Source organism: Borostomias antarcticus, assembly GCF_949987555.1.
Source record: "Borostomias antarcticus genome assembly, chromosome: 10".
Classification (NCBI taxonomy): Eukaryota; Metazoa; Chordata; class Actinopteri; order Stomiiformes; family Stomiidae; genus Borostomias; species Borostomias antarcticus.
In genome coordinates this window covers 19345979-19359487 of record NC_140243.1, presented here as the reverse complement: position 1 = coordinate 19359487, position 13509 = coordinate 19345979, and the positions used below count along the sequence as shown (strand labels likewise).

At 44.4% G+C, this 13509-nt stretch overlaps 1 protein-coding gene across 2 annotated transcripts in view; it reads right to left on the bottom strand.

Moving 5' to 3' along the window:
- Positions 1-809: 809 nt before the first annotated feature.
- The window catches only part of dgkb (diacylglycerol kinase, beta), a gene marked incomplete at both ends in the record, with an annotated part of 44547 nt that continues 31847 nt past the window's right edge, over positions 810-13509 (bottom strand). For both annotated transcript variants that reach the window (XM_084444415.1, XM_084444416.1), the window contains 5 exons: positions 810-917; positions 3057-3117; positions 3507-3627; positions 10942-11137; positions 12274-12364. In XM_084444415.1, coding sequence (XP_084300541.1) covers positions 810-917; positions 3057-3117; positions 3507-3627; positions 10942-11137; positions 12274-12364 — 577 coding nt within the window. The remainder of the gene's footprint in view (positions 918-3056; positions 3118-3506; positions 3628-10941; positions 11138-12273; positions 12365-13509) is intronic.

Below are 13509 nucleotides of genomic sequence, written 5' to 3'. Positions count from 1 at the left end.
CCGTGCAACACAGCCAAGACACCGCTATCTGTCATGCAATAATAACAATCAAAATATTAATTCATAATCCCTCATAAGATCCCACAACAAGACACTTGAGTATAAATTTGCCAGACGTGCTTTGTGATAACAAATACAAAAAAATTGCAAATCTTAGTCATTTTACTTAATGTATATATATAGTCATTGAGTGATCAAATAGAGGCCCCTCAAAAATGCTAATCAATAACCTTGACCTAACTCTATAATCAGCACTGTCTGACTGACAGAAGATATGTTCACCTCAACAGTACTCCAATGTTCATCATGCACTGGTGTTCAAATGCAAACAGATTCAAAACATCGATTCTGCATAAATAAATACATTATTTCACAAAGGACATTCAATGATTGACCGTCTCTTGCTTCTCTCCAAGGACCCATGACACAGAGCATGAAACCACTGCAAAATGGACATTAAGGAGAAAAACAAAGAAACATGCCATGATTTGCCATTTGAAAGTTGCCATTTGAAAGAAGAAAGTTGCTGAAGAAAGTTTCTCACTGCTCTGGCATATTGTGGTATATCGTCATAATGCCTAAACCTTTGTACTTTTCCACACTATCTGTGATGGATGCGCACTACAATGGCAGTAGCAGCATGTGTGGCTACAACATGCTACTGTATGCTATGCTAATAAATTAGCATCCTTAGCATTGAACAGTAGCCTCCCTCACTGATAGGCTTAGTGAAAGGTGCTGAATAGACCCCTCACTGTCCAGGTCTGTAGGTGGGTATCTGAGAAACGAGGGCTGCGTCGCTGTGTCCATCAGTCTTTGCTCTCGCTGCGCGTCCGTCTGATGACAGAGGAGAAGAAGCTGCAGCCTTGAGGTGGACCCATCAACATGGGGGCCTGGTTCTTGTGCACTATTTCAATCTGGTAAAGGAAGAAAGTGATACTGTAATTGGTCATAGTGTTCACCTACTCAATGTTGTATGCCAAAAAATGTACAAAATTCTACTTTTGTTGTAATCGTATATTAAAGTATATAATTTCTTACTTCCTGGAAAACGGTAGGTCACGTGCAATGACGACAACAGGTACTTTAGATTTTAGGCCAATAATCTCACGACATACACCCGTCAATCAATGCTATCCTTCTATCGAATCTGTCCAAAGTTCTTAAAACCCGTCCACTTGTCAATGTTCCAATCAAATTCCTCTAAACATTATGTCCCACCCTCATAGCTTGTTTGCGTCGGAAATACGTCAAACTACGGAAGTTAGATGATCTCAAACGTCCGTTTCAGTGCGACTTTAAGCGAGATCTTAAGACATACCTTTTTCTCGCTTTCATTATGTAGTTTCACTTATAATAATTTTATTTTATTACATACTCACTTTTATTATTTTTTGTACTTACTTTGTATTCTCTTATTTCCTATTCTTTTACCATATATGATTTGTCATGTTTAATCCTATTATTTTTTATCAACTATTTTAACTGTTTTTTATTTTTATTTTTCTGTAAAGCACTGTATTTGTTTGTATGAACAGTGCTATATAAATAAAGTTGACTGTGACTTTGACTATAAACATGGCATGAGAGATCACATGGAAAAGGTTTCATTCAGTCCATCACCTCCTCCACAGCGAGAGCACAGGGCGAGAGATAATGAACTACCTGAATCTCAGTGGAAGCGTGTAGCACGGTCCCACTTAGAACCCATTCAAATTTGGAGCAGACCCGAATCACAGGGCTTGTCCACGAGCAGCCCAAACACAGATGGCCCTTCACCTACATTTATTTTTTGTCAATGGGGTATTGAAACGGCCATAACTCGACAAGGGAAGGTCACAGAGACATGGGGGTTGGACCGGCATAAAGCTCTCGACCTAAAGAATGCAGCAATACCAAACATGTCCTGCACATACTGTATGTGCAAGCGCACAGATCCACGGAATGCATTCATGGGCGGAGATCTGTGCTCTCCAAGCACCATTTCTAGTTCTGTATGAATTCTATGAAAACAACTGTTTGTAAAACTATTTCGGCAAGTTCAGTTTGTAATTAGAATTAGAGATCAATAGACAAACATCAAGCCTCAAGGTATGGCATGATCTCTACTTAATGTAGCTTATTATTACTGTAGCTCTCACAGTGCAAACACAGTAATGACCTAGGTAAATGCTACCACCCACATAAAAGTGAACCTTTTTACTTCAAAGGGGACCACATCATTCACTGGTCTGGAACTTGTGACCCTGTGGCAATTATCATTGCATGAGGGCTTGATGTCTGAATTCTATTCAATGTGATTGAACTTAATGTTACCGAAGTATCATTCAACTGACAAATTAACCTTTTTATTGAGATACAGAATAGCTTCAAAAGAGAAGGCTGACATTAAAGGGAGCCTACCATGTTTAATTCACTACCAAATTGGATGAAAACGGGATAAAATCCGAAAATAAATATAAAATTAAATTAAACAAATGTTGAAATAAAGCTGTTATAAGCTGCAAAAAAACGTCAAATGCAGCTTGTGCATGCAGCTACGATTAATTTCCCATACTAACATTTGTTTGATAACTTCCCATTATAATTGTGCTGCTTAACAGGTTGACTGACTCGAATTCAGCATGGACAGACATCCATAACTCACCATGGATGTGTTCTCAAGACACCATTATGTAAAGTAAGTCAGGGCCTAACTTCGCACTGTGCAGTTTTGCCAACAGAAGTGCACTTCTCAACTACTTGTTTTGTCATGCAATAGAATCTTCACCTCCGCCTGAATGTTCCATATGTAAATTATGTCTACACTTCATCTGCGATGCAGTCAGAGGACTAGCATTGTAATTAAAGCCAAACAACAGCTTTAATTCAACACAAATTGAGTGATTTTCAAAATGGAAAGAGAACGTGCACACTTGAATATGGGTTTGTTTGAGCCACAAAGTGAATACATTAGAAGTCAGCTGTGTTATTATGTGTTAGAACTTACAGCATGTATTGTAAATCAGCAAAACCTTGCCTTTTAACCATGTAAATCAGCACAATTGTTGACTTACAGTACAGGGCGTCTGCATCCATGGTTCTCCGTCGATCTGCATAGGAAGGGACTTGCTAGTTCTAGAATCAAACAAAGACAACGCCTTAGAGAACAGGGCTGAGTTTCCCAGAGGCATCGTTCATCGGCATCTGGGAAACTCAGCCCAGAGCGGTAGACTTCTGCGAACCTAAGACCAAGAAAACAATAAGCTCTGTGCTATGCTTTCCTCCCAGTGATGTCAGACTGGGGTTAAGCCAGTACAGTACAGTACAGTACTTGCATTTAACCACCCATACGTGTCTAGAGCGCCTCTCCTGGGTCAGCTGTGGCTGAACGCGCAGGAGCGCGGAAAATTAACAGCAGAAAATTAACAGCAGCGGAAATGAAGGAGCGCGGAAAATTAACAGCAGAATACGCGCGCGGCTACGCGAGGACACGGCAGGCGTTAGGGGTCAGGGGTCGTGCTGACCTGATGGTGACGGAGGAGCACTGGGCCAGGCGTCTCCCCGCGCTCTTCAGGCCCGTGTAGATCTGACCCATCTCCATGGCGCCCTCCAGACCCACCACCTCCAGCAGCTGGTCGGACAGGTCTGCAGAAACAGGCACACAGCAGCTGGTCAGATAGGTCTGCAGAAACAGGCACACAGCAGCTGGTCAGATAGGTCTGCAGAAACAGGCACACAGCAGACCCACAGTCTCCCCTCGTCTCAGCTGGATCCATTTGCATTTTACCGGCCAACGCCGTGCAAGTCCGTCCGTAGGTCCGTATCACTCTAAGTTTCAAAGCGCTGATCGTGGAGGATCTATTTGATGAGCAAACGGAGGAGCAGGAAAAGAGGATGAAGACGGCGAAAGAAAAAGTCTAAGAAATAAAAGCCTTAAAAAAAAGAGGTGCGGCCGACGTTTTGAAAGTTCCCAGTTTGCCTTCCGCTTTTAAAAGCTCGTATTTTCACTGTTAAAAGGGAGAGTGGGGGGGGGGGGTTGGGGGGTACAACAAGACACAAACAAAACACATATTAATTAGACTGCGACGGCAGTGCAAGGCAATCTTGTGTTCCTATAATTATTAATTTCTCTCGTGTTTTTGAAGTTCTGAGCATTGATTTCGTCCCTGCTGGAGGCCCTGCGTCGCGCTGGGTCCATCTGTCTCTCCGGGCTCCGCGCTTCCTCCCGCCCTCCGACCGACGCCCCCTCCGCAAATCAAGGAGCCCCCACAGCCCAGCTGGGAGCACCAGAGACACTAAATGAAACTAAGACCCGTTTTTAGGGCACTCGGGTGGGTATGGTTCTGGTTGAGAGGTGCAGCGTCTGAGCTGCTGTCGCTGATGTTGTCGTCTGGTGTTGACGGCGGGTAGTCAGTGAGCGATCTCCTCAAACGTCTTCAAAGGTGTGCGGGCGCTGTTTCTGTTGGGGTGGGGTGGGGGGGGGCCCAGCTGTCGCCATGGCAATGTGCTGGGTCTATCTGTCTCTGAGGGTTAATAGTGAGTGAAGTGGTTGCTAGGGTTCAGAGAACAAGTGCCTGTGTGTACATGTGAGTGCACCTGTGTGTGTATTTGCATGTGTGTGTGTGTGTTTTATGTATGTGTGTGTGTGTAATGTGTGTGTTATGTATGTATGTGTATGTGTGTGTGCGTGTGTGTTTGCACATGTGTGTGTCTGTGTGTGTTTGCAAGTGTGTGTGTGTGTGTGTGTGTGTGTTTGCATGTGTGTGTGTGTGTGTGTGTGTGTGTTCAACGTGTGGTGACCTCCTGACACAGGGCTTTAAAGCTGTCTTCCCAGCATGCCTTCTCACGTTAGTGTCGCCGGCTCACCCAGCCCCAGGCTGACCGGGGTGACGGACAGCGCAGACGTGAATAACCCTGTGTGGATGGCTGGCTGCCCTGTGTGGATGGCGTGGAAGCTAAGTGCTTACGGTGGGAAAGGTAGAACAACCCTAACCCTTCGCTGCCCTGTACAACAAGGTCAGAGAACACCTGTCTGTGGTTAGATGGTGTAACTCAGTTTGCATTTGAAAATATTTAAAGTTCCACTCTACATCTCAAATTATGAGGAAACTATTAATATTGGCAATACTGCTGTATTGAATTAATGATAAATCCGTTTTTTAAATGAATGGAATATTTGGATGTGTACATCACTGGATGGAGGTCAAAGTAGAGTGCTCTCAACAAATATTTGGAATTTAATGAATTGCACTACAGGTAAATATTAGTGCTACTGTATTCCCATGGCTCTGACTTGCATAAACCTCAGCTCAGCACAGGTAGGCGGAGCCTGATGATAGTGTGCTTCTGTCAGAGAGCAAAAACTAGCCTGGCGTCCTTGTCATTGTCAAATACCCCTGTCCAGGACAGCCACTACACTGACACATGCAAAGTGACAGAGTTGGAGATGGGTGGACAATGCATACTGTATACGAGAAAGAGAGAGAGAGAGAGAGAGGGAGAGTATGCACATATACAGTACAGTATGCACATATAAGAAGGAGTGAGAGAGAGAGAGAGAGAGAGAGAGAGGGGATGCCCCTCAGCTGCCCCACCCTTAATTCCCAACTGCCCCATCATCTAACCCCCCCCCCCACCCCCCCACCCCAGTCTAAATAATTCACCCTGCAGCCATTCTCTTCCACCTGAGGGGCTTGTCTCCTGGCGTCACCAGCGGGACGACTTAACAGCTCCAGAAAGGTCAGTCTTCTCCCTCTATGCCCCCCCCCACACCCCCCCACCCCAACCACCCAGTTTGATCCCCGTGCTCCAGCGCCCGGACCTGGGAGTCGCACCGCCCATCCCCCCTACCCCCTACCCACCCCCGCCCTGCCCCCCTACCCCCTCGCCCCTCCGGCTAATGCACCGCTCCTCTGTTAAGGGAGCGCCTCCGACGCTCCGTGTTTCTGATCTGACAACTTAGGGCGCTCACCTTGAGCGCGCCGTTAACAAGGGCGAGCGGCACTCACAGTCGCTCTCGCACGCCCACCACTCACCGTAAGTGCCTTCCCAGGTACGGGCCCGTGGTTCCAATTGTTGTTGTTTTTTTAATCCGCGAAACCGGAGCGATTGATTTTATTTGGGAATTAACAGACAGGGGGAAAGGGGAGGTCGCGAGGTCGCGTAGCGTATGAATTGATCTTCGAGCATGCCACCTTTTGGTCTGTTTCTCTCGTTTCTCCATCTGTCAGTGAATAGACTAGCGGGGTAAACTGTCTCCAGAGGTCCCTAGCGCCGTGTCGACCCCGCGTGCGTGATGTGGCTCGTCGCCGGTTTGACCCGGAGGATCTAGGGCGCTGGACGCGGGAGGGGTATTAGGAGGGAGGGGTATTAGGAGGAACACACATTATCTAAATGGGCGCATTCATCAGCGCTCGACTCGGATTGACTGAAATTAAAGGGCCGGTAGGAGGATCTCTGCCTCCTCCACTGTTGAAGCGCAACTCTGGCAGATAATGGATCTGGCCATTCTGAACCGAAGATGATGGATCAACCGCTGTAATCAATGGGCTGGACACTATTCAGTGTTGCATGCGGAGGGACTTGTAGACATGCAGACAGTGCATGATTGCATATCTGGCTGTGAAACGTAACAAAACATGGCCAGATCATGCAGGAGCTACATGTATACGATTTGAACATATTTTTCATCCCACTTCACAGAAATGTATGACCTTGCGACCAGTCGAACAATTGTGACAAACTACGGTAGAGTTGATTATTTGCACTATGCTAAAACTCAGGCTTAAATTGACAGCAAGCGAATGCTTATTCACTGCAATACCCGAGCGGACACTGTAATACACAATCCAGAAATTGCCTACATACGGTAACAGTTCATCGTCGGCTGTCCTCATAACAGCTACAGTACCCAGCAGCCACCTCTGTTCATTCACAGGTCCCCCATCGATGGGCTCCATTTTGACATAAATGGATTGTGGGTTTGTGCGCCATGCCCATCCCAGTGGGCAGCGAGACTCACAGCAAGCACCCTCAGTCAGCTCCTATTAGCCAGGCCTGTCCACTGCTGCCCACGCCAGCAATTACCAGCCAGGGGACAGTCCTAAACAGGGACGTTAGACCGTAAGCCGGCCCTCATCCCAAACTATTTCAGCTTGCCTGCTGGGAGTTGACTTGTCACTGGTGAAATATTCATAAGGGTGTGGGGGGAAAGGTTTGGCCTAAAGTTTGACGTGTCTAAAATGAACAAGGGCAAGGTCTCTCTTCTGAATGGTAGAGACATACTGGGGGAGACCTGTTATGTTGGTTAAAGCTGTATTTGGTCCTTTATTAGCCTCCAAATTTGAAGCGCCCCTGCCTGAGTGTAAACAGTAGTTAATCAAGTACTGAAATTAACTCAAGCTAGTCTTGGGTGTTTTGAGAAAGAAAAAAAAGTATGGAAAAATTCACATTGTGATACATAATATTTCTATGTTCACAATAGGTGCATTTACATCATGGATGTATTAATAGAACTGGATACAGCCACTCCATTCACTGACCGCTATCAACAATGAAGCCCTATTGAACCGCGCCATCTTGGCAAATTTGTAGTCATTTGACTATTTCCGGTGACTTTTGTACTTGCGCAGTTGTGCTTTTATGGCCTTCCGATGACTTTTGTACTTGCGCAGTTGAGCTTTTCTGTCCGACGCGCGTCCACGAAAAAGTTCACCTTTATGTGAAATGTAGACGCACGTTCCCGGCTCTCTCGGCTCTCCCCGCTTTGATTTAGCAATGAAAACCGGCTTGCATATTAACCTGTTTTTGTCAAATATATCCATTGGAGAAATTATTTTTTCATCCAGGCATCTTAGTTTTAACAGGTTAAATATAACTGAACATGTTTTGTTTGCTAGTAGATGGTATTCATTCCGTTCGCGATAACGTTATTGCAGCCAGGCTAAATTCCTCCAGGGAGCCAGTGACCGGCGAGTTGAAGAGCTTCACTCCCCGCCAGCAGGAGCTTTGGCCGCTGCTACCACATCTCGGATAACCCGCTGAGTTCGTGGCTGCTATTTCACATTCGCCCTTGATCAATTGAATCTTATCTCCGTATGAATACACATTAAGCCTATATCGCCTTATTCACCACAAAATATGTTTCAATCTGAGGTTATTTTCATAGATAGATTTTGCCTCATTTTTGATAATTTACTGCCATGCAGGCCGTCTGCGCTGTCCCCAGCACCACCTTAACAGAGGAAGTTTGAAATGTCTAAATATTCCCAAGCATGTATTTCCATTCGTAAATCACATTAGCTGACCTGCCCGGACAACTGCATCTCATCTGATAAACATAGCCTATGAACAATACATCCATGATGGCAAGCCAGAAACGCAGACACAAGTTCAAGTACCACAAATAAAGGTAGCCTATTAATTCTAACATCAACGGGGTCCCGGCTAAAGTCTTTTAATACCATCCATCGTCATCCGCTTTTCCGGGGTCGGGTCGCGGAGGCAGCAGTTCCAGCAGGGAGCCCTAGACATCCCTTTCCCTGACAGCATCAACCAGTTCTGCCTGGGGAATCTTTAGCCGTTCATAGGCCAGTGCGGATGTTTAATCAAATGTGTTAATGAAAATGACCACAAAAAAGGAGAGTAGTCAAAGCACACCGCTCAAAAGGGGCTTAATACATACAACAAACTGATCAGGCTAATCATTTTTTTATGAAAATGACCACAAGACAACCTCCTGTGCATAGTTGAAATGGTAGTGGGATACGGTGATAAACTGGAGTGATCATTTGACAGCAATTATTAGCCTTTTCCAGGAATGGACAGAAATGGGATATTTTTAGAATAACAGCAATTTATTCACATACAATGGAAAGGAGTTGATGTGTAGGCATAAAGATGAAACGATACACTGAGTTTGGGTGTTTTCAGTCAACGTTGGCGTTGACCGCTTCTAGCTATCGAATGGCCGACTGGTGTAAGATGGATAGCCTAACGTTAGAGAGATAAATGTAGGCTATGGTTATGTTAATAAAGCTAACAATGATGTTGTAACATGCATGCAGCACTGCCGATCTGAACGATTGATTCATTATTACCATGGATCGGTATTGGGATTGATCAAGTGTGAATGTGAAATAGCAGCCACGAACTCAGCGGGTTATCCGAGATGCGGTAGCCGCGGCCAAAGCTCCTGCTGGCGGGGAGTGAAGCTCTTCAACTCGCCGGTCACTGGCTCCCTGGAGGAATTTAGCCTGGCTGCAATAACGTTATCGCGAACGGAATGAATACCATCTACTAGCAAACAAAACATGTTCAGTTATATTTAACCTGTTAAACTAAGATGACTGGATGAAAAAATAATTTCTCCAATGGATATATTTGACAAAAACAGGTTAATATGCAAGCCGGTTTTCATTGCTAAATCAAAGCGGGGAGAGCCGAGAGAGCCGGGAACGTGCGTCTACATTTCACATAAAGGTGAACTTTTTCGTGGACGCACGTCGGACAGAAAAGCTCAACTGCGCAAGTACAAAAGTCACCGGAAATAGCCAAATGACTACAAATCTAGCCAAGATGGCGCGGTTCAATAGGCCTTCACTTTAGATTTCGAATCCTGGGGGCTTGATTTACATGGACAGTTTGAATCGGTTTCAAATCGGTTTGGAAGACCAAACCGATTGAAAATGTCATATAAACACCTCAATCCGACTGAAATGCCCAACCCGATTGAAATTCCAATCGCTTTCAAGGAGGTAGTTTAATCCTTTTCGAAACCGTTTGGTCCTCATGTATACCTTGAAACGGATTGATGCTGCGTTCTGCGTTCATTTTGCGCATGCTCAAGACTTGACTAATCAAGGCACGCTCAACAGTTCCGTAATCAGCTGTTTGTAACCATCGTAACGCAATCACTCACGGCTGCGTGCGCGTTCGAAACATTTGTTTCGTTTGCGCATGTAAACATCCAACCAGTTTACTTTGTATCCCATGTATAGGCCTACGCTCGAGCTGAAATCTTCAACCAGATTGAAATCAACCAGATTGAAAAATATTTGTCATGTAAACGCACCTAATGTTTTGATTAGGAATAGGGGGAGCGCTCTATCAAATTCATGTGTGTTCTTCATGTGAAATGCACATCTGTGAGATCATTGGCGATTTTATAGGGGGGGCAGGGGGGGCAAGTGCCCCCCCTGATTGGACAGCCCAACTCTGCTCAGATTCTTAAAAAAAACAAAACAAAACAAAAAAACACTTTTATTTTTACTTTTTTTTTTACTAATTAACACAATTATTAAATACATAATTGTGGTTTGTACCAGTTTGTGTTAAATCATCATTAATTTTAAAAGTGTATTTATTACTTAAACTAGGCTACCTTTAAAAATATATATATATTCATAATCCACTAATGGCACAACTCGTCCGTCGAAAAAAATTAGATCTGACTGTACTGCTCAGTGCTCAACAAGCTACAACTAGCCAACCTGCTCATAATGGCAAAAAGAGCTATAAAAACAATTTACCACTTCTTCATGAAATAAAATAAAATCTGGCAATGCTAATGAAGAAGCTACCACTCGAAATGACAGCGCAGCAGGTGCAATCGAATGCAGAAGTGCTCCAGAGGCTATCGAAGCTAGCACTAGCACTAGCAACATCACCATCGGCGAGGAAGCTAGCACCAGCAGGCAGTTGAAGTTTGATGTTGTGATGTTGGGTATGGCCTAGTGCTCGGTCATAAAGTCATATTGACATGCTTGTGGTGTCTAGATGAAGTTTGATGCGTTGTACATATTGAATTGTCATACGGATTTCTTATTAGCATACTGTTCACAACTGGTATTCTTTGTAAATAGATGGGACGAGACGGCAGAAGTTTTTTTTTTTTCTCACGTCAAAATGTTGCCCCCCCCCTACTCTCAGAGGGTAAAATCGCCTATGTGTGAGATCTACCTTGAACTGCAAACATGAGCTCTTTGGGGTCCACCACCGTCGTCCTCTTATCCTGGGTCTTCTTTCCCGCCTTGCGGTGGCCCCGCCTCCTCCTGCTCTCGCCCCACAGGTTGGAGCCGCCGTGCATGCTGGGAATGTTGAGGACGGCGATGCCCTCCAGCGAGATGCTGCTCAGGTCCAGAGTGATTCCATCACACTTCATAAACGACCAGGGCCAAGAGGGGAGGAGGACAGGGAGAAAGAGAAAAAACAGATGATAGAAAAGGTACCGAAGCCGTGTGACATTGTAATGTTTAATGTTGGAATTTTAATGTTCTTCGTTGAGTTGCACCTGACTGGCAGTTGATGAGTGTGAGGCACTAAGTATTAAGTACAGAGCTATGAAGCCTTAACACTGTACTTGATCCAGCTGATAACATATGTGCCCTAATTATTCATTCATACACTGCATTGTAACTTTTATTCCTGTATTTTATTTTTCCGGCATTTTGTTTTAAATGTCCTTTTTTACATTTTGTTTTATATGACCTTTTATGTGTTGCACTTTGTCTTGATGCTTTGAATTGCCTTGTTGCTGAAATGTGCTATACAAATAAACTTGCCTTGCCTTGCCTATAATTCCCCATCTACTCAAAGCCATTTGATCATCGACAAGCTGGAGATGTCCAGCAGAAAGTAAGTAAGTAAGTAAGTAAGCTTTATTTATATAGCACTCTTCACAGTACAGATGCACAGAGTACTTTGCAGTAATAAATTAAAATCAACATCTCTTCCCTGTGTGGATGGCTCTATGGAGGTGGAGACAGATCGGAGAGACGCCACGTTCATTATCGCTCAACATCACACACAGCAGGGTCGTGCGGAGATAATGACCTGTGTTGGTCTGTGGTGGGCTTGGTGGGGGAAGGAGGGGAGAAACCCCTCGTCAACACTTTCGATTTGCGAGATTGCTACAAATCACGGCTATTTGAGGATCAGGAGGTGAATCTACCCAGAGTCTTTAAATGTTGCGCACTAGATTAGAGGCATTACTCTCGCAGGGGTTTCATACCTGGGTATTTACTTAGTGCTAATAACTCTCAATCTCTGGCTAGTACTATCTTTTTGTAGATTCATCAAAGTATATATTTCTTGCCTTTAAAGAATCTATAATTGAAAACTGCTTCATGAAATCACTACCATCTACAGTAATACAGTACAAAGTCCTTTCTGGGAACATGAATGCAACAGATGACACGTCTATTCATGAAATCAAAGGCTTCCATGAATAACTCCAGACGAGCTAGTCAAGTGGTAGTCCTTACATTCCAAAATAGAAAGTTGTTGATTTACCTCCACCTCCAGAAAGTGATGGAGCTTCTTACATGTGGCAGAGAAGGTCTCAGATGTGCCAAACTCGAAGTACCACAGTTTATTCTTTGTTCTGGGAGGGAAAAAGACAAGAATTGTAAAGGGAGGAAACACAGAACGGTCTCCCAACACAACAAATTTCACACATATGGAACTTAATGTGGTAGGAGATATAAAAAGTGCTTAAGAGTCCTCCCTCCCTCTCGCCCCCCCCCCCCCCCTCTCTCTCTCTCTCTCTACTCCCCCCCTGGGTCTGTCTTTTGTTTAGTCATATAGACATACTAAAACACCACTGTCTGTAAATGCTTTTATTCATGCAGAGTACAGTATGCCAGACTGTCTATTGAAATGTCCTTTGAATGAATGGGAAAATATAGCCTAAGCATCTCCACCTTTTTATCATTAACCAAAAATATCCTCACATAGCACATTAGAGCTATATTGTAGGTCAAATATATTATGATTTTTTACAACACAATTATACTGACTGTCATTAATCCCCCCCAAAAAGAAAATTTAAAACTCCATCCATTAATCATGACACCTCACACACATTAAGGCCCAAAGGCAAACATTAAGCTGATTAAACGGGCTGGCACTTGAGCACATGGGCCTGGTAGTGGATACCTACTGTATGCCTACAATTATGACACAGCGAGGGGTAGGAGAGGGTAATCTAACTGCCCCCTCAATTAACCGAGGACCGGGCGCTGCCCCCCTGGCTTCCTAGAGCACACACTCCCATAGCTAAGCCTGATGATCAATGACCCCACTAGGGTGAGTCACCATCTGTCCCCAACGCCAAGATACTTTCAACCACATAAAAGGATTATAATGAGCTCTGTTACATTCATATGTCTGGTGTGTAAGCAGACTGAACGCTAAAATGGCCCTAGCACAGTCCAAACCCTCTCTCAATACTGAGAATTTATCAATGTTTACAAATAGTCCCACAGAGAAAATTATGTATTGCAATACCCCACAGGGGTTGAAAAAAAACCAACAACAATAACAAATAGAAAACATGGAAAAACGGTTGAAGACATGGCTTGGGTTCTTAACAGGCCACAAGGTAAATCAATATGTCCAGACGGTCTGGTAACCACGGCCTAGCCAGCCAAGATGACCTGTCTCTACCTATTGCCGTCCACCCTGCTGTAGTGAGCCTTAAGGATCTGTAACAGCTCTCTCTCCTTGTCCCCCTGGGATGGAGCGGTA